We start from the raw sequence: 20,569 nt of genomic DNA, 5'->3' as shown, positions 1-20,569 counted from the left end.
TTGTGTTTAGAGAAATGCATTTATGCACCAAACTCTGACTGGTCCAGTGATTGTATTTGGCTCTTAATGCTCCCAAAACTGATCCCAAAACCATCCAGATGAGCAGCATAGCAGTTATAGAAATGATCTCCATCCGAATTAACTCTAGTGTTAGTTACACTTTCCACATTGCATGCTTACATGAAAAATTTCTGTAGATTGGATAAACTCTTCTGCCTGAACCAGCTAGCCAACTAATAAAATCATAGTTTCTCTTCCACTGCATCCTACAGGCTGGTCCAGACTTCCCTGCAAAGCCACTGTACTACAAGGGCCCAAACTGCACATGTATCCTCCAAACAGACAAGAGAGTAGTCTAACAACTATCCTTACTTCGTGTCTCCAGCTGTCCTTGCACAAGTCACCAAAGGAGTATGCACACCTAAAAATGCACATCGCATGGCGATTTGAGGTCACTGGGTATGCTTGTTCAGTTGCCAACAGGAGGCTGAGGGTTGGTCAGTACAATACTAGTACAGAGGAAGAACAGCAATGTCAAAAAGTCAGTTGCAGGCATGGACACTAATTTGTTTCCCATCTTGAATTAACAACTAGTCAATGTTAATGTCTTTGTTTACTTTGGGGGAAAATATCCATGTGATTGGAATGTTTTAAAGGGGTGTTGTGATTAAGATCCAATCAAGAAGTGTCTGCGTCACAGCTTTAAAAACAATCTGTTTCTATCTCATCAGACTAAAACTCAATCCCAGAGCTTTTAGTTGAATATGGGATCAGCAGCCTTTCAGAGAGTCTCTGATTTAGGGGTCCTAGAATACTGCAAGAGTGTAAAAACAGCCCTGATTGTAGTAGATATAGAGCTATTATGTATTTTTGAAACAAAAACTTGTAGGTGTTCTCTACATGATGATGCTAAAGCCTTTGAGTGATATATATATATATATATATATATATATATATATATATATATATATATATATATATATATATATATATATATAAAAACACCCAGCACGCCCCTGCGGGCGGTTTATCCTTCAAGCTCGGGTCCTCTACCAGAGGCCTGGGAGCTTGAGGGTCCTGCGCAGTATCTTAGCTGTTCCCAGGACTGCGCTCTTCTGGACAGAGATCTCCGATGTTGTTCCCGGGATCTGCTGGAGCCACTCGCCTAGCTTGGGAGTCACCGCACCTAGTGCTCCGATTACCACGGGGACCACCGTTACCTTCACCCTCCACATCCTCTCGAGCTCTTCTCTGAGCCCTTGGTATTTCTCCAGCTTCTCGTGTTCCTTCTTCCTGATATTGCTGTCATTCGGAGCCGCTACATCGATCACTACGGCCGTCTTCTTCTGTTTGTCTACCACCACTATGTCCGGTTGGTTAGCCACCACCATTTTGTCCGTCTGTATCTGGAAGTCCCACAGGATCTTAGCTCGGTCATTCTCCACCACCCTTGGGGGCATCTCCCATTTTGACCTCGGGACTTCCAGGTTATACTCGGCACAGATGTTCCTGTACACTATGCCGGCCACTTGGTTATGGCGTTCCATGTATGCCTTGCCTACTACGCAAGTAACCCTGGCGGAAGGGGCTACATGAATAGGATGAGGGACATATATATATATTTTTTTTTTTACATGTCATTCCAAAGTTCTTTAATATCTCTCTGAGCTTATTGGCGCTGATTACTGTCTGTTTGAGCATATAATGCACTGTAATTAAAGAAGTTTTTTTTAACTGTATGTGTTTGCACATGTTGATGTGCCTTTCCTGTGACACCTCAGGCTCCTCGTGGTCCTGCAGCTCCCAACGCTTATCCTGTCTGTCTCTATGTGATGTCTGATCTCCCTGATCGCTGCATCACATGAGGTGCTCAGCTGTCCCCCCTCGCAGGATGGCTCACCAGCTCACACTAATCTCCACACTGAGCTAAATTTACAGACAAACAGTTTATTCTCACCTCTGTGGGGCTGTGAGTGGGAACACACGTGAGACACAGCATGTGTAAATCCAATGCTAATTTATCCTTTTATGTTTTCCTTTGACCCTGCTTTGTAGTTGCATGAATGCTGTTAGCTTTATGCAAACTAGAGCTCATGCCTAATCTAAAGCCACAAGTCTCCTCCAGTTGGGACTGAATTATGTTGTATAATACCACGTGGAAAATCCCTTTTGATCGCCAGAGGTTGCAGACAGTGCATAGATGGAGGAACACCACAAATCTGTGTCCCCCCCCCCCCCCCCCCCAATGAGATCCTTGTAATGTGTTATCTTTGACAATACTGGTGCAGAAGCCTATTAGTTTTGCACCCAGTGAATGCTGCTGCATGAATGATTGCTGTGCCAGAATGATAGATGGCAGGCTAGTTTTAATGGTCTGTGAATGCGGACATCTCAGAATGATGTGGAGACCTTCAGCTGTAGACCTGCAATAGGATGACTGTCATTGCTACAAAGACACAGAGGAAAAGGACAAACTAGAACATGCAAAATCTGGCTAAGAGGACACTTTAATGATGCATAGCAGGGACAGGACATTGATTAAAAACTACTATCTGCCCATTAAGCTTTAGGGCCATGCCTTGTATATTCATATAAATTGACTGATTTGACTTCCAGACTAATAAGTGTGACAAACAGGGTATTACTCAATAAGAAATAATTGATAAATATTGTGATGTTCCCTTGTGCATTTTATATCTTTTTTCCTGGGTTTGTAAAAAAAATATATATATATTTTTTTCAAAACAATTGGAGCTGCTGAGCCTCACTCATTAAATATATGCCCTGACTACATGATGTTGCTCCAATAATCTTTTTTCCTGAAGCCTGATCATCCTAATTTTTTTTTTTCCAATGCCTAAAATGCTGCTTGAAAAGTCCATAGACTATAGCAAGATACTGTTTGAGGAAAGTTTTGTGATTAATGATCATTTGTGTTAGATGAATTCTTAAAGAAGTTCTTAATTAATAACCTGTAAGTCAGCATTAATGGCATTAGTGCAAGAAGATAATAAAGTATTCAAGCAAGTGTAAGTATGATTGATTGTTTCTTTTCTTGATGGAATATAAAATGGGGACGCACAGTTAATAGCATCTGTTTCATTGATGGATGGAACTGTGAGTGTGTTGCACAGAGGTAAGGAAGTGTTGTTTAAGGGTTGGCAGCATTACTGGCTTATCCAACTCAGACCCGCTGATCTATTGGACTTGCAGTCAGAGAGCTTGAGCACCACTAAAACCCTGCTCGGTGCTGCGTGTGTGAACGTGTACGACCCACGTGCTTCACTTAGCGAGAGCAGAGCGGCTCCCTTCTTAGGATTACTCCTCCGGGGAATAGGCTGAGTCACGCTACAGAACAGAAGACAAATGGAGACACGAAGAGAGGAGGGGGCAGGATGGAGAGTGTGATGGGCACCTTTTAAGATGGGTGACAGAAACGTGTTATGAAGAGTGTTTTGTATACTGTGCTCCTGCAGCTCATACCCAAGCAAATTACAATCAGTCTTTACAGTACTAAACTCAGGGCAAACGGAGAGACATATGTTTGTGTCAACCTGTAAGACTCCTCTTTATTATTTTCCTGTATACATCTCTTTTCTTCCATAAACGCAAAAATGCTGTAATGTCCCATTTTGAAATGTGCCATTCAGTTATAAGGTGACATTATAACTGAATCTCTCTGTCTGTAATATTCAAGATATTAGCGGCTCCTTTGTGACTTTTTCAAAATGAGGTTAACCCACTTTTTGAGTTATTTCCATCTTTCTTGATGCTAAATTTAGTTCATTGAAATGTGGGAACTTGGATTTTAGGCATTCAGCTGATTCTAGAGTATAATGTCTTAATTAAAGGCACTTTGTTGTTTTTCTCATGTTATCTGTAGGTAAGTTGACACAGAGCCATGGCTAAATTCACTGTCAGTGAAGGAGTGAATTAGTACATTTTCTTATGTCTTGTAAAATAATGGCTGTCAAAGGACACTGAACAGTCTTTCTGATAATTTTATCTGATTGTTTGTTTGTGTTTTTTACCTCACCTCTGCTTTCAGGTGGTATTGGTGCGTTGGAATGAGCCTTTCCAGAAACTGGCCACATGTGACACAGATGGAGGCATTTTTGTTTGGATCCAGTATGAGGGCCGCTGGTCTGTGGAGCTCGTCAATGACCGAGGAGCTCAGGTGAGAGACACAAGTAGACAAAATGTAAATCGGTCCTTTTAACTAGTTTTAAAAAATTGTAAGAAATTATTGTGTAAATAATGGGTAAAACTATATGATAGAGTTAATGGAAGCAAAGCAAGCAGTGATAATATAAAGCAATATAATGTCATTGCAATAAACCTGTAATACTTAAAGTTACAGTGTGTAAAACCCCGCCACTAGATGTCAGTAGATTTGAAATCGCACTCGACTGAGTTGTCTTTTTTAACCCCCTCCAATTCAAATGCATAATTATAGCTACGGTGGCTGCTGTAGGACAAACAACTCTGGCCACAGTTCATCTATAGTGAGTGTAGGCTGTTAAGCCGCTGTTTACCTCAGGTATTTATTGGTGCCCATTTCTGTTTACACTGGAGGAGGCTGTAAAACTTTGCGACACCGAGTTGAGTCGTTAGGAATGTCTTGAACTTTTCTGTTGGCGCTGTTGTTTTTGCTGGTGTTCGTCAGTGTTAGTCAAACTTTCTGCAATGACAGAGGGCGTATATAATCAGAGCGAAAGTGTGATTGTTAGGACACTCAAGTGTAACATTAGCTGGCATAATATTAGGTCATAAGCAGATGTTGTTGTTATTGTTGTTGGTCAGCTGTCTGGACATGTGAGGCTTGCATTTCTATTCTGCTAAGAAAAAATAAATGTGACAATATTGAGAATAAATAAGCGTATTTGTGCATGCTTATGTGTGAGGAGGGGAGGAGGAAGTGGTTAAAGTGACAATGAGGGGGGGAGAAAGAGCAGCAGTGGTGGTGGAGATGATGAGAAAGAGAATATAAAAATATTTATGTCCAAATGTTAAATGGTGGCCACATATATAAAAAGTGATTAGGTGGAACAGCAATGTCCATTTTGGCCACTGTATTGAAGATGGTGGGGCAACATGGCCGCTCACAAACTAGTGTTAAATGGATTTATTATAAATGTATGAAATTGAGTTTGTTGGAAGAAGTAATTACACGCTAATCAATGTATATTTGTTATTTTTTAAATCATTTTTATCAAACCTCAAGTGGTTTTATGTGTTTTTACTGATGCTGCACATTAATTAAAAATTAAGCCTGCCAAGCAAACATAGGTAGGTAGGCCACATCGATCAAACATTGTCATCATTCCTTGAGCTAAGACTTGACACATGTTGACAGCATCTTTTGTGATTACTTGAGTTATTATTGGAGATGACAATCTGAACAATAGCCACACTTTTATATGGTCTGTGCTTTTTAAAATGCCATCGCTGCTCTGCTTTTGTCTGAGAGGTTAAAGTTTTTTTTATATACATTATTTGAGTTGAGGGACACTGTTTTGTCATAATTAGTCTCTAGATCAATTGCATTTGAATAGAAGCAGAGCTTCAAATTTGGAACCAGAATATTTTAGAATTCTTCCTAAAAAATGATTTAAATTAAAAATATTAAACATTTACAGAATCATAAGCTGCTGCTGATTCTGTGTGCAACAGCTGAGGTATATACTATTTATTTATTTTATCTTTTTTAAATAACTCTAACATTTCTTATCTGTCCCTTCTAGGTGAGTGACTTTACCTGGTCCCATGATGGGACCCAGGCTCTTATCTCCTATCGTGATGGCTTCGTCCTGGTGGGCTCTGTCAGTGGGCAAAGACACTGGTCCTCTGAGATCAACCTGGAAAGCCACATTACCTGTGGTATCTGGACCCCAGATGATCAGCAGGTAACACACTATACAGATTTTGAACATAGGATATGTTCACCTGGCACTTACCCAGTCTTCTAATGCAAGTAGAAGTAGAAATGTTAGGTTGCCATTTGCCACTTGTAGACAGAAACCCTGAGAGCTGAATCTGTGAGTGACAGCAAGCTTCCACTGTCTTGAATGTGTTGTTGTCTTTGTAAGGCTATATTTTTGTTTTCATGCCGTTAAACTGTCAGCACAGGTTGGATGTCAGCAGACTTTCAGTCCGTGTATGTGTAACTGTCCTTGTTTATCACCATCAACCCATTTATGTCCATTTCTCGCAGTTTTTTTCTCTATGATATGCATTTGTCTTGTTTTTCTTTCTTGCTGTTGTCTCATTTTTCTCTCCTCTTTCAAGTGTGAGTCTTTGTTCTTGTGTCAGTGTCCACATTAATATTGTTTTTTTGCACTTGCGCCAGGTGTTGTTTGGTACTGCAGATGGACAGGTGATAGTGATGGACTGCCATGGGCGCATGCTGGCCCATATACTGCTGCATGAGTCAGACGGTATTGTCAGCATGTCGTGGAACTACCCCAGCTTCCTGGTAGAGGACAGCAGTGAGAGCGACACAGATTCTGATGACTACCCCCCACCACAAGGTATTCTACTCAAAACTACTTCTTCTACCTTCTGATCAAGAAACATACATTAAAACCAAATGTACCTGGTTAATTTCCTGCCTGATTCTCTCTGTGACACATCACATCTTTCAAAGAATAATAAACCTTTATTTAGTCACACTATTTGTCTCAAAATTTAATTAATTGAGTAGAAGTACATCTTCTTGCTTTGCCTCAACAAGAAGATCTCTATAGGGAGATATCTTACTCAGCTATGCAAGTTATCATTGCTAGCAGTCTTTAAACATGGTTTGCAAGACAAGTTTATCTAAAGCAAGAACCAACACCTAAAAAGGAGCAATGAGTCCCAAGAAGACCCAACATTCAGTATTGTCTGAATCATTGCTTGGAGAAATGTTCAGTTTGGGCCACAGGTAGAATAAGCCTTCAGGTCCAGCAGTAAACCATCATTTATGCAAGCTAGAGCCCACTAAAGTAAGCTCTTACTTTATCATAGGTTTGTTCATATGAGGGTGAGCTAGGGGTCATACATACTCTGTATAAATGACCAATAAATATACTTAGATGTCACCCATTGGTTGGTTGAGTCCTCTGTTATGAAACCTCAAGCTTCATAATGGGACTCAAAATTTTTCAGGGATAATCTGGATCTGACTGACAAACCAAGCGACACTGCATGCTCAGGCTGAAGTCACATGTCAAACAATGGGCCCACCCTAAAGGTTTTTCTGCTTTGTCCTCATTTTGTGCTCCATTTGGGACTGTAATTGACAGAACCCCATGCTGAATAAATGGTGACCCCATGTTTACTAGGGATCAGAGTCGAGAACCGGTTCCTGGGAGTACCGGGAATCAATAAGATTCTCTGTAAGAGAATCACTAATGAATCGAATCGATAATTGATATTGATAATGGAATGCACTGACATCACTTTCCAGAAGTTATGTTTTATATACAGTCTGTGCTTCGGATACCAAAAGTGGACCACTTCTCCAAAACCCCTGTAGGTATTTTCATATAAAAACAGATTTCTGCACCTGCATCTCCAAAACAAGTGAAACTGATGGTTTAATATATCCTTGTTGCAGTGCACAGCTTGACATTGCTTGACAAATGGCAGTAATTTTGCCAGTGGCACTGATTGGCTAATCATTAGCCTTCCTGTTGCGTACATTGGACTGATTGCCTTTTAATCAAGAAACCGCCACTTCATGTCACCAAGCCAGACAAATCAGTCAACTGTGGAGTGAACAAATTCAAATGTCTGGAAGTAGCCAGGTCACAAGCACTTCTGCAACCCATGCTTCAGTCTTGTCTCCTTAAATGGACCTCTGTGACCCAAAGTAGCTTTAAAAAAAATAGTTCTTGGCTTTTCTCAACATGTATAAGTGTGTTCGGTAAAAGCATTTAAACTACAGCTGTATGCTGCTGGTCCAGTGTAAGCTGTTTAACGAAGCATAAGAAGCACAAGCCAACTAAAAAACAGTTTTCCACTGGGACAGAAAATATCTAGTGCACTGGGATGTAAGCTGTCTGTCAAGGGAATTGTTGCATCTGGTCAGCCTCCTCTCCTGCTGATTTCCGTGTGCACACCAGCCAGCGTAACAAACTGTAGAGAAAAAGAGGCAAAAGAAACAAAACAGGAACCAATAAAAATTAGCTTAATTAGTCCCAGTTGCTAGGGATATATTGGTGAGGGTCTATCCTCCTCCCAGTGGTCTATTAAATTTTTTTTCCCCTCCTTCTTTCACCACAGGCCAGGCTGAAAACTGCTTACCTAAGCTGGAACACAGATCAGGCTCTAACTCACTAATTAAACCATTCAATATGAATTGATTGGCCCCAGTAGAAATGATCTCTTGAGTCAACAACTTGAGTGACGCACAAGGCTTGTCAAATCTTTGTCATGATACATGATGATAACCCATTATCATCGCACAGCACAGTACACTGCAGTTACAGCCCCATTTTGTATCTGATTTAAAGCAACACCTATTTAAAATCCTATCTGTGGGGATGTTGCAACAACAAAGCAGAAGTGGACATTTTATTTATGGTACTATTTGGGTCATTGCAGGATTACATTAAAGTACGGAGTCAAGGATATTTCAATGAAGATGTATGAGTGCTCTCTGAAGGTGTGTTATTTATAGTAATGTTAAAAATTGGTATATACTCTTGAATAATGTCCCTAAATGTCAGATGATTCAAACTGAAGTACCTTACAGTTCTGTTTTTGAACTAGTTTGTTCTGTCACTTAACGTTTTGTTTCAGTCGTTTTTGCACTTGTTTTTGATGTGAGGCTAAATTCTAGTAGTGGGTAGAAAGTTGGTTAAAGGAAAGCTGTTGTGTTGTATTATTGGAAGCTACTGAGAGCACAGACTTGTATATTTTTCACACGTTCCCCACTGATGGGCACAAATTAATATTCTTTTAAAGACCGATGTACAGACTTTAGTGGCGTCTAGTGGTGAGGTCAAAGCTAACAGCTAACACTTTCCAAATCTATCGCGGCTACACCATCCACAACCATTGTTTGGGTTTTCTTTTCTGGCTGACTCTGAAGCTCAATGGGCTCCATGGAAGAGGGCACACTCTTTATGTATATAGAAAATGCTTATTCTAAGCTACAAACACATTATTTATACTTTTAGGCAAATACATACAAATGATAAAAGAAGTGTAGTTCTCCTAAACACGTGTCTATTAAATCTAAAAAGCATTGTGATTGATAGTTCTGATGAACAGAACAGCTGTTCACAATGCCTGGCTAATATGTTTGTGTTTTGTTTTTCTTTCTTTATTCCTAGTGCACAGCCAGAAACCACTGCTGACAGTCAGCTTCACCTCTGGAGACATCAATCTGATGAACAGCTACGACGACCTCTCCCCCATCCTCATCCACACTGCTCTGAAAGGTTTGTGTGCGTTTGTTATTAATTTTGTTAAGTCAGCAGTTCTCTAGCTGCTTTGGCCTTTGCTCGCTTCATTGTGTCCTTCATTCACTTGTGTTAATTCTTTTTTTTAAATGATGTAAAAATGTGTAAAATGATGTTGCCCTTCATAAACGTATGTGTACTACTTTGCTCTGTGTTGTAGATGTGGTGGTCCAGTGGTGCTCACAGGGGGATCTACTAGCAGTGGCAGGGATGGAGAGGACCCTCCTTTCCACTGACACCTCCTGTCCTCCACCCAGCAGGAACGCCATTGTCAAGTTCTACAATGTTCGAGGCGAACACATCTACACACTGGATACACCAGCACAGGTGACTTATGAGTGTCATCCTAGAAAAATAGTTGTTCTTATATTTAGTAATGCAGGTTGTGGTTCGAGTGGCCCTTCAGTTTGCAGAAGGGAGGACTACCATAACCAACTATAGTTTAAGTGAGTCAGTGAGCCGGGGTAGGAACAATATGAGATGGGAAGGCCAGGGCTACTTAATTAGCAGATAGTAATGACACAAGATACTACAGGGTTTGTACGGGTGCTTGAAATCCTTGAAAATGCTTGAAGTCTAATATTGTCTTTTCAAGGTTTGAAAAGTGCTTGAATTTCAGATGTGGTGCTTAAAAGTGCTTGAAACTGTATTTCATTCACCACAAATAACTATCTGACCGAATAGTTTTCTTACCAGATAGAGAAATAAAATGAGTCGCAAAGTCTAAAAGCAAAATTTCTCTGCCTGGGCTGCCTACGACCTCTGCATGTCAGTGTATTTCAATGTGTGACCCCGCCCCTCCCCCGGACAGTCGGGGATGAGTGCACTAACATGCCTGGAGATTGTTGTTTCCATCAAACACTCCTTAAAACGCCAATGGCGGAGTTTGCGCTCTCGAGTCACATGATAGGTGAGTAAATAATTTTCGAGAATGTGTACATAACACGTGCAAATTTTTAAAACTATTCTTATTATTTTGTGCTGGAAAAGCATGAAAATTGACCTTGGAAGTGTTTAAAAAGTGCTTGAATTTGACCCTGAAAAATGCGTATGAACCCTGATAATATTCTTTCCAGGATCACAATGCTTTTTCAAATTCTTCATTCCATATTAAGTGTTGACTCTAACAAAAATCGTCTCGGATTCAATTTCTGGAAACTGTGAAGTGAACTTGACTCGTGAAACAAATGTGAAAGTAGGGGGATGATGAAATGAACATACTATACAGGAAAATGTATCCTTGTTTAAAAACGGAGATGTTAATCATTGATGTATACATGACAATGTTCGTTTTGGAGATTGGCTCACCTGTTAAGGACGTCAGAGGGTACATACATTCATTTTGATCATTATAGTAAGATTTTAAGATTAAAGATTTTCATTTATTTTATTTTACGCGAATAATCAGCCTGCATGACAGACTTCGGTAAACATTCACAGATAATTTCCTTTTGTTTTCGGTTTTTATTGAATGAAATCACTGTTCTCAGGAATCACTCTGAGGATTTCACTCCAGCAAAGAAGTGTTTTGCAGTAATGACATGATTTGCTTTACATTAGCCTTGTGAAAGCATATTATTCATTCTCAGATGTGTCTTCCCCTTCATACTGTAGCGCCCCATCACTACGCTCTGCTGGGGTCACCGGGACTCTCGTCTGTTCTTGGCATCGGGCCCAGTGCTCTATGTCGTGCGAGTTGAGCACCGCGTTGCCACACTGCAGCTGCTGTGCCAGCAGGGCATTGCCACAGCGTTAAAGGAGGAAAAAGACGTTGCCAAGCTCACAATGCCTTCCCGGCTCTGTTCTTATGTCACTGCCGCTTTTGTTCCCACCATCAAGGTAACACAGGCCAGGAGGGGTTTATTTCTATTAAAACCATAAAACACCATGTGAATAGATTTAATAGTGGTTTGGGAAGAGCTGTAATTAGCATAAAAGTTTTTAAACTTAACTGTACTTTACATTTCTAGCCTCCCATCCCAGATCCAAACAACATGAGAGATTTTGTGAGTTATCCGACAGCTGGAAACGAGCGCCTGCACTGCACCATGAAGCGTACGGAGGATAACCCTGAAGTGGGAGGGCCTTGCTATACTCTGTATCTGGAGTACCTAGGAGGTCTGGTCCCTATCCTCAAGGGCCGAAGAATAAGCAAACTTCGGCCTGAGTTTGTTATTATGGATCCCAAGACAGACGGCAAAACAGGTGAGATTAGTTTTTTCATACCTGTAACTTAAAAAGAATAATTTTCCAAAGAAGACCTGAAATGTTTGTTAGCTTCTAAATGCAATAACTACATTTTTATGTTGGTTCTAAAATAAAGAATACAGTAAGATCGTAGAGATAAGAACTAAAAATGTATCTTTGATTCTGAAATTCAAGTAGAACTGCAAAAGATGAACCCCGACACAGTTCTGACATTGTCCAGTAGTTTTCCAGACGTTCTTACTTTGCGAGTTTTAGTCACATAGGGCAGACTGGACCCATGTTAATTAAAAGCTGCTTAATGGGGCCTCTTATGGCCCCTGGGTTGCTCATAAATCAACCCTCTCTCTCCCCACGCAGTGATAAATGAAGCCAGCCATGAAATGGTTCCAGACCATTCACACTTTTATGTTCATCAAATAAATTAGTTTGACCTAAACTGGAGCAGCAGCTGTGCTTTGCAGACTCCTTGTGACTGTGGAAGAGGAGACAAAGTGAGAACGACTGAAGAAATGAATGTTTGAGAAATGGTAGAAAAATGCTTTGATAGGATGATAATGATGGTGATGTTGTGGCAAAGCTATGACAATTCTTGCCTCCGGGTTGCTCAAGTAGATTTGAAAATGCTTCCTGCAGTTTCAACATACCTAAAAAGAATACCAAAAGGCATTCATATTTTATCATTCTTTATCCAGCCCATCTGAAAAAGCAACATTACTAACAGTTGAGCAGTGACTTAACTGAGAGAACAAATGACACGTTGTTTTTGGTTGTATTGATCTGAACATTTCATCAAAAGTAACATCTTAAGTGTCATTTTCATATTTTGTCTCCACAGATGAGATATACAGCAACAGTCTGATATCAGCCATGATTGACAGCTGTAACTGTTCAGACTCCAGCGACATTGAGCTGAGTGATGACTGGGTTGGCAAGAAATCGCCAAAGATATCCAGGGGTAGCAAGTCCCCCAAACTTCCCAGGTAACTAAACCCCGGCTTTGTGTGTACAGGAGCATGTTGCATCAAGCCACTTTGTCTCTTCTGTTTGACACTTGGATCTTTTCAGTGATTTAGGTGAAGCAGACAAGAGGAGATTAGTTCTCTGCAGGTTTTCAGTTTTAAACAAGCGGGAATCAAGTGATCACTGGCATGCTGAAGAGTCTGATACAAGAAGCATTTATATGACAGTGAATTCATTTCAGAAACATGTAAACAGCCACATTAATTCTGTTTAAGATTTTATGGCATTGAAACTAATTTTTTCTGAGTTTTTTTGTTTTAACTGTTAAAATTTATTTGAATGCTCCTTTTCTTTGCTGTTTGCTTTTTGGTTTCTCTGCATGCCTAAACCTTCTTCTTCTTTTTTTTATTTGCCACTTTCTCTGTAGAGACTTAGTTTGTCCCTTTACCAACAGGATCAACATTGATCCCAGAAAATCTCCCAAACTCTCCCGTGCTACGCAGGAGATCTCCAGGTCACCTCGGTTACCCATACGTAAACCCTCAATTGGGTCTCCCAGTCTAACACGGAGGGAATTTCCTCTAGATGACATCACTCAGGTAAACATCAGGTTATCGTAGCTGAGTGAGAAGCTGGTAAGGGATCACGTGCTGCCTGTGTGTGCTGTGAAGCACGACCGATGGATTTTTACATAAAATGTACTGTTGTAAATTTCGGAATGTGTCTAATATATTTATAGAAAAATGCATCGTTTTTTTTTATCTTGCAGCAAAATTACCTTGCTCAGGTCACATCCAATATTTGGGGAACAAAGTTCAAGATAGTGGGGCTGGCTACTTTTTTACCCACCAATCTCGGTGCAGGTAACAAATCAACGTGTTGGATAATTAAACATTAATTCCAGTTAAGTCTAATTTGTCTGTTGTCACTTTTCTTTTCCTAATTTATTTATTTTTATTGTGCCTCTCACTCCTTAGTTATCTACAAGACAAGCCTCCTCCATCTGCAGCCCAGACAGATGACCATCTACCTGCCAGAGGTGCGGAAAATCTCCATGGACTACATCAACCTCCCTGTCTTCAGCCCCAATGTTTTTAGCGAGGATGAAGATGACCTGCCTGTTTCAGGCCCTACTGGCGGTGCTGATGACAACCCACCCTGCACTGTCAACATCCCTATTGCCCCCATCCATAGTCCAGCCCAGGCCATGTCCCCTGCCCAAAGCATTGGTCTGGTCCAGTCACTCCTAGCCAATCAGAATGTTCAGTTGGATGTCCTAACCAATTCCACGGCAACCTCTACTGGAGGGGCTGCTGGTGGGTCAGACCAAAGCCAGGACACCATCTTGACAGCCCAGTACACAGTACCGACCAGGTACTCGAGTCCTGGTCAGGTCATATTTGGGGGACTGGAAGTAGGTCGCCTAGTGGTTGGACCGCCACCTTCTCATCATCCTTCACAACAACAACAACAGCAACAACACCCAAGTCAACATCAACAACAGCAACAACAACAGTCACTTCAACACCACCAACAACAAATTCAGCACCATCAACAGCAACTCCAACAGCAGCAGCAGCAGATGCTCCAGCACCAACACTTACAACAACAGCAGCAGCACATTCAGCAGCAGCTCCAACACATACAGCAGCAGCAGCTCCAGCAGCACATACATCTACAGCAACAGCAACAACTTCAGCAGCAACTGCAGCAACAGCATCAACTGCAGCAACAGCAGCAAATGCACCATCAGCTGCAAGCACAGCAGCAACAGCAGCACCATCAGCTTCAGCAGCTTCAAATTCAAATCCCCGTTTCCTCGATGTCTTCAGGACAGCCTTCGGGTGTACCTCTGCACCAGCTACAACCTGGGGCCTTGCATATCCAGATTCCTCATCAGTCTGCTGATTTAGTGGTTGAGAGAGCAGTAGGGGGCGAGCACGAACACTTACTGAAGATCAAAACTACTCGGTCACCTCCACAGCTGGCTGAGGGTGACACGGTGGTGTTCAGTGCCCCTCTAGAGCTAAGCAAGATGAACCCCCCACCCCCCTACCCTGGGACAGTGGCTGCTGCTGTGGCTGCTGCTGCTGCTGCCTCGGTATCAGCTTCCGCTGCATCTTCCAGTGCTGCGTCTGGATTAGGAGGGGGCGCCAGTGGAACTCCTCCCGCTGGAGACCTTTGCATGAAGAAGGGTGAGTTTCCACTTCATCCTTCAGGCCAGCAACAAGCTCAGTATCCAACACCGCTGGGCTATGAGAGGATAACGACATTTGACAGCAGTGGGAATGTGGAAGAAGTATGTCGTCCTCGAACACGCCTGGTCTGCAATCAGAATGTCTACACGCTCCAAGGACCTGGCAGCTCCGCCACTCTCAGGGTAACCTCGTCTTCATCCTCCTCCTCAGCTGACAAGAAGCTGCAGCTGCCCTACACCTCTGCTACCCTGAACAGACTCACTGCACCTCGCTATTCTATACCCAGTGGAGACCCGCCTCCGTACCCTGATTCAGCTAATCAGAACAGCTCTGCTGGCAGGAATCCCGGACAGAGGCTTGACAGCAGTTTGATCCACGCCACCCTCAGGAGGAACAGCCGAGAGGCAGCCCTCAAAGTTTCCCAGATGCTGGAACCACCTAGACCACTCCCTCCCAAGGCGAAAAACAGTACTGCACTAGCAGCCTCGTTCCAGCAGAGGGTGCCAACAGCCTTATACACCTGTAGTCAGTGTAGCAGTGGATCTAGTGTTGGAGGCACTGCCCCAGGGAGTGCTAATGGAATAGCGGGAGGAACTATTATCAGACAAGATTTTCCTCCAGGCAACGGAGCACCGCACAGCACAGTCATTGTTCATTCAAACAGTGCTACTCCTCTGGCCTCCCAGTCCTCTTATAATCTGATGAGTTCACTTGAAGTGTCTGGAGCTGCAGCAGGGGTAAGCGGCAGAGATAGGGCTGATTACGTTAATTCAGCATTCACAGAGGATGAGACACTGAACCAATCATTGAGGCATCTGGCACTAGGAGGAAGTGATGCATCAGGGCTGGTGGTCAAGCGCCCACCTCCCTATCAGTGGGATCCAGCATCCACAGAGGAGGTGTGGGTTCCTCAGGAACGGACAGCGACTTTAAACTCCACTGCCCCCCCTGTACCACACAAACCACCTCCCCTTATTCTTAGCCCAGCTCAGCACTTGGATGTAACCAGGCTGCCTTTTGTCCTTTCTCCAAAGTCCCCCACAAGTCCTAGTGCTGCATCATTCCAAGCTGCTGCTGCTGCAGCAGCTACAGGCTACCAGATCTCGCTCCAGTACCCCCCAGCAACTGCCTATTCTGGAGCCCAGCTCCAACCCATCCCAGGTTCTCCACGCCCCTGCGCCTCACCAAAGGAGGTGGTGGCACCTTTGCCCTTTTCACAACAGGATGCAACCCTAGTGTTACCACCAGGTTATTCTGCAAATCTGGCCAACCTAGCCTGCTGCCCCCTCCCACCTATGTACCCAGGAGGAAGTGCTTGTGCTGGGCTTCCCATTCCTCCCATTGCCCTCCACACACCCTGGGGTACTTACAATTCTTGCCCACCTATGACCAGTCCTGCAGTGCCACTACCACCCAAAGCCTCCCACCTGGCAGTAGACAAAAATGTTCTCTCACCACCACCTCCTCCGCCACCACCACCTCCGCCACCACCAGCAGAGCTGCAGAGCCATGGGGGATTACAAGAGACCATGACAGAGGCTGGGGAGAGTTTTCAGGAGGTGCTCTCCTTGACTGAGAGCCCTGTACCGCAGCGATCGGAGAAGTTCAGTAAGAAGAACCGCAAGCGCGTGGACGGTCGGGCTGAGGAAGCTAATGTGCCGCCACTGGCCGAAGGGAGCAAATCCAAAAAAGAGGGCAGAGCCCTGGGTGATTTCAATTCTCTCATTTCCAGTCCACGGTTGGGAGGAAGAGACAAGAAGAAGATCAAGGGACAGAAGGAGCAACAGTTGAAGGCTAAGAAGCTGAGTAAAGCCACTGCCAATAGTGAGTTCCAAGATAGTTCAGAAAGTGAGCCAGAGCTATTTATCAGTGGGGACGAGCTGCTCAATCAGTGCCAGAGCAGTAAAAAGGGTTGGAAGAGTAAGAGGAACTTGAGGGCTGCCAGTGAGCTGGATGAGATCAAGTGTCGAAAAGCCAATGAGAAGGAGGACAGAGGGCTTGGCAGCCAGGGCTTTGTGTATGTCATGGCCAACAAGCAGCCACTGTGGAATGAAGCCACGCAGGTATACCAGCTGGACTTCGGTGGCCGTGTCACCCAGGAGTCCGCCAAGAACTTTCAGATTGAACTGGAGGGGAGACAGGTGATACTTTTCTTATATAACTTGCAGAAATAATAAGTACACACATTCAACATTTATTGATTTAGAGCATTTCTCCAACAGGATTGAACCTTTTTTCCTTTCAACCTGCATGAACGTTTTTTTGTTTGTTTGTTTTGTTTTTCCTGTGTAGGTGATGCAGTTTGGCAGAATTGATGGCAATGCTTACATCCTGGACTTCCAATATCCCTTCTCTGCTGTGCAGGCCTTTGCAGTAGCTTTGGCCAATGTTACTCAACGCCTCAAATGAGATGTCTCCTCCCTATTTACCCTGAGTTGTGGGCTTTAGATGCAGTCTGTTGAAGGGGGTACAGCTGTTTCATTTGAGAATCATAAACTCTTGGATTGGATTCTGGAGACGAGGACTAAAATAAGCCCTGGCCATAGAGAGAAATACAATCACGCTGCACTACACAATGCTGCCACTAGTGTTGGTGCAAAAGCATCGATTGCATTTATGAAGGATGCCGTCAGACCTGCTCCGTTCGGCAGTTGCCGGCACCCTGCAGTGCATGTAGGGCCAAAGAGCTGAGCTTTGGTAAATCATCATGCAAATAAATGCTGCTTTAGCTAGGAGAAGCTTATAGATGTGATAACCAATTGGTTAAGAGAGAGAGAGAGAGAGAGGAATTGCTATGGTGCAGTTTTCAAAAGAAGCAGCAGTAATACTTGAAAAACACACTCTGGAGATCAAACTTGTTATCCCTAGAGCGCACAGGTACTACTGGGCACTGAAATCCATTGCTGTACAAACCTTTAGTGAAACAGTTACCACTTTATTATACTGCTTTTGCTTTTAGGATTTTCTTAAAAGACTAAACACAGTGGAGGGTAGGAGGGTCTTTTTTTGTTTTTGCTCTCTGCCCTTTCCTTTTGTTACTGTTGCAGCCTGTCTGGGCTGGAAATGAGGTTTAGATATATGCATTATTTTGGAACACTACTAAGAGTTCAGGCTTTTCACTGTTGTGAAAAGTGGGCCACTGTTACAATATCTGAAAGGTAAAGACCTGCAGTCCACGTGCTGCTTTGAAGGAAGAAGAAATGTTACTCTAATTTATATGTACATGTTGTTTATCGATTCAGATATAAATCTTAACATTATTGTCATTGTTGTGTTACATAATCCTCACACAGCTTTCTTACCTGATTTATTTGGGAGACTGAGTTTGAATATTACTGTGTAGTCAGGAGAATTCAGGTCATAGCAGTGTACAGACGTATCCTGTACTATCCTGTACTGGTGACATGGGCGCCAAAGAAGTGGCCAAGGCCGAGACTGAACAATTTAAGCTCTGGCATGAAGTGATTTGTCACCTGATGTCACTTCTGTGAAGTGAGTATGTAGTTGTTGTTGTTTTGGGGGGGCTGTCCCTTCTCTTAAAGACCACACTAAACATCCTAGTAAGGTACATGAAATATTTTTGTATATTTCACTTATGCCATTTCATACTCTTTTCAGAACTCATGTAAATACATATCAGTCAAATGTACAATGTTGTAAAGAGACTTAGGTGGCAGATTTCTGTTTACACTTGTCTCCACTGTGTGTAAGTGTAATTCCACATGTGGAGGAGAGCTGTAGTACTGTTTTAACTAAGCAGCCAGGACCATAGAGAGCAGTTAAGTTGATCTTACCATCACTGAAACTCTAAAGTCTGGTCTCCGACGGAGAATGAAGCTACGAGATCTGCCCGTTCAGTAAGCTGACTTTGAAATCTGAAAAGCTGTTTTGTTTTGGGGTTTTTGTTGTTGTTGTTGTTGTTGTTGTTGCTGTTTGAGGCAGGGAAGCTTTTGTTTGTGATCAGCTAAGGACAAAGAGCGAGGCCAGCTGGAAGAACTATGGGCAGCAGTAAATTATTCATTCACGGTGCAAATATGTGCATTAGATGACAGCCAAAAATCACAGAGAGAAACGGGAATGTTGAGTGCTCAGTGAAATTGGGAAGGTGTGATGGCATACCACCTCAAATATTTGTGCCAAAATATAGACTTCTGAAAATCTCAAGCTGAAACAAACAGGCCTATTGGGAAGTGTAACTTCTTTACTTTGGACCAGCTCTGCTTGGTTTGATGAGATTATTAGATTTTTTTATTTTATTTTTTCTCATATTTAAAAAAGAAAAAAACAAAACAAGCATGTCTGTTGGGAAGTGGGTTGTAGAGATGTGGACTGAGGAGAAAAATAAATGGTCTCCTGATCTTGAAAACGAGCATGTCGTAAAGAAAACTTTTTTTTTTTTTTGTTAGTTGTGCAATATTTTCTTTAACAAAAAAACCTTTGTCATTTCTTGTGACCACAGTTTGTTACCTTTTTACTTTAGCATCTCAGTTGCTGGTCTGTACATCTTTATTTATGAGATTGTTCCTCAATGTAGATCAAGTATACATACTGTATATTGTGAAGTTTTTTTCCCCCAAACATTTCTTTGTGTTGGGGGGGGGGGGTTTACAAGTATAGCCCAAGTTATGAGATGGAAATGCAGGGATTGGGTTTGAGGGATGGGAACAGGTGACTTTTTGATGTTTTGTGAAGTTTGCATTGGTGGAAAAGATGTGAATGAGTAAGTGCCCGGTTTATTGTAGTTTGTAGACTAGTTATGTAGAGTGTAAATGTCAAGTCATGGTGTGTCTGTATTCAGCTGTGCAGTCTACCAGCCCCATCAGTGTTGAATCTATCCTCTTCAACCATGTGTGGTCATGACTTCCTGCACATACACACTCATTCATCGTTCACAGGAGTTCACAAGTGTAAGCCACTGAGTTCACGTTCAGCGTTGCTAATGGACTTGGTTAAGGGTTCACTTTAAACTGATGATGACCTGTTGTAGATATTGTAGAATTTGGCTTTTCTCTAGAAAAGATCTGTGCTTTGTATTTGTAGCTGTAGACTTAAATGACAAAAAAAAAAAAAACTTGGGGAAAAAAGTCAGTCTGACTTGGTGACTGAACGTTTATAGTGAATGGATAGTAAGGCATGCCATGTAAATTATTTTATAATTGTATATGTCACGCATCTTTTGAATAAAATGTCATTGTTTCAGAAAAACACTGGTTTTGTCTTAAATATACATAAATATACTGCAAAGCTCCAAGGAGCCAGACTTTCTTGTAATTTTTTGTGCTCTTAAGCAATAGTCCTCCAGGTTTCTGAAGGTTCTTCCAAGTTGTTGTTGTTGTTGTTGGGTTTTTTTGGACATAGGCTGCTTTTTCATTCATTTTCAGTCCAGTCCTTGTACCTGACAATTTTCAGAGGGATGTTTGTTTGGTTGATAAGCCACTTAACACTTATCTATGGATCATTCAAGCTTAAAACAGGAACCTAAATGGCGGGATGAACCAGTGTTGTGTCTATATAGCAAACAACTTAGAACTTAACATTTGTTCTTTGCTATCTTTAGTTACTTTGTTGCTATCAGCCTGCTGGAAAAAAAAAATTTCTTTATTGAATCTGTAATTTACCACAAATGGTTTCCAAAGTACTATTAGCCCGAAACGTGATATATCATAGGATGGTGTGTCCTCAACACATTTAAGGAAGCTGATGAAGTGGGTGGCCTAAAAACACTCTACAGCAGATGAACGGTATCTGAAA

The 20,569-nt window shown here is 42.2% G+C and overlaps 1 protein-coding gene across 5 annotated transcripts in view; it reads left to right on the top strand.

Moving 5' to 3' along the window:
- tulp4a (TUB like protein 4a) overlaps nt 1-20,017 on the top strand; it is a 29,738-nt gene extending 9,721 nt beyond the window's left edge. For 4 of the 5 annotated variants that reach the window (XM_086264251.1, XM_086264254.1, XM_086264252.1 and 1 more), the window contains exons 3-14: nt 4,049-4,177; nt 5,745-5,906; nt 6,350-6,530; nt 9,324-9,431; nt 9,613-9,779; nt 11,067-11,291; nt 11,423-11,657; nt 12,496-12,640; nt 13,048-13,219; nt 13,390-13,483; nt 13,598-16,959; nt 17,111-20,017. In XM_086264251.1, coding sequence (XP_086120377.1) covers nt 4,049-4,177; nt 5,745-5,906; nt 6,350-6,530; nt 9,324-9,431; nt 9,613-9,779; nt 11,067-11,291; nt 11,423-11,657; nt 12,496-12,640; nt 13,048-13,219; nt 13,390-13,483; nt 13,598-16,959; nt 17,111-17,227 — 5,097 coding nt within the window. In that variant the 3' untranslated portion in view covers nt 17,228-20,017. The remainder of the gene's footprint in view (nt 1-4,048; nt 4,178-5,744; nt 5,907-6,349; nt 6,531-9,323; nt 9,432-9,612; nt 9,780-11,066; nt 11,292-11,422; nt 11,658-12,495; nt 12,641-13,047; nt 13,220-13,389; nt 13,484-13,597; nt 16,960-17,110) is intronic. The other variant, XM_086264255.1, reaches the window with a different exon arrangement.
- Nucleotides 20,018-20,569: the final 552 nt, after the last annotated feature.

This window comes from Aulonocara sp. 'chitande type north' Nkhata Bay, linkage group LG15, assembly GCF_057382095.1.
Source record: "Aulonocara sp. 'chitande type north' Nkhata Bay isolate Kocher_YH1m ecotype deep benthic linkage group LG15, A_spYH_male_GT1.1, whole genome shotgun sequence".
NCBI classification, from domain to species: domain Eukaryota; kingdom Metazoa; phylum Chordata; class Actinopteri; order Cichliformes; family Cichlidae; genus Aulonocara; species Aulonocara sp. 'chitande type north' Nkhata Bay.
This window is presented reverse-complemented; position numbering and strand designations above follow the sequence as displayed.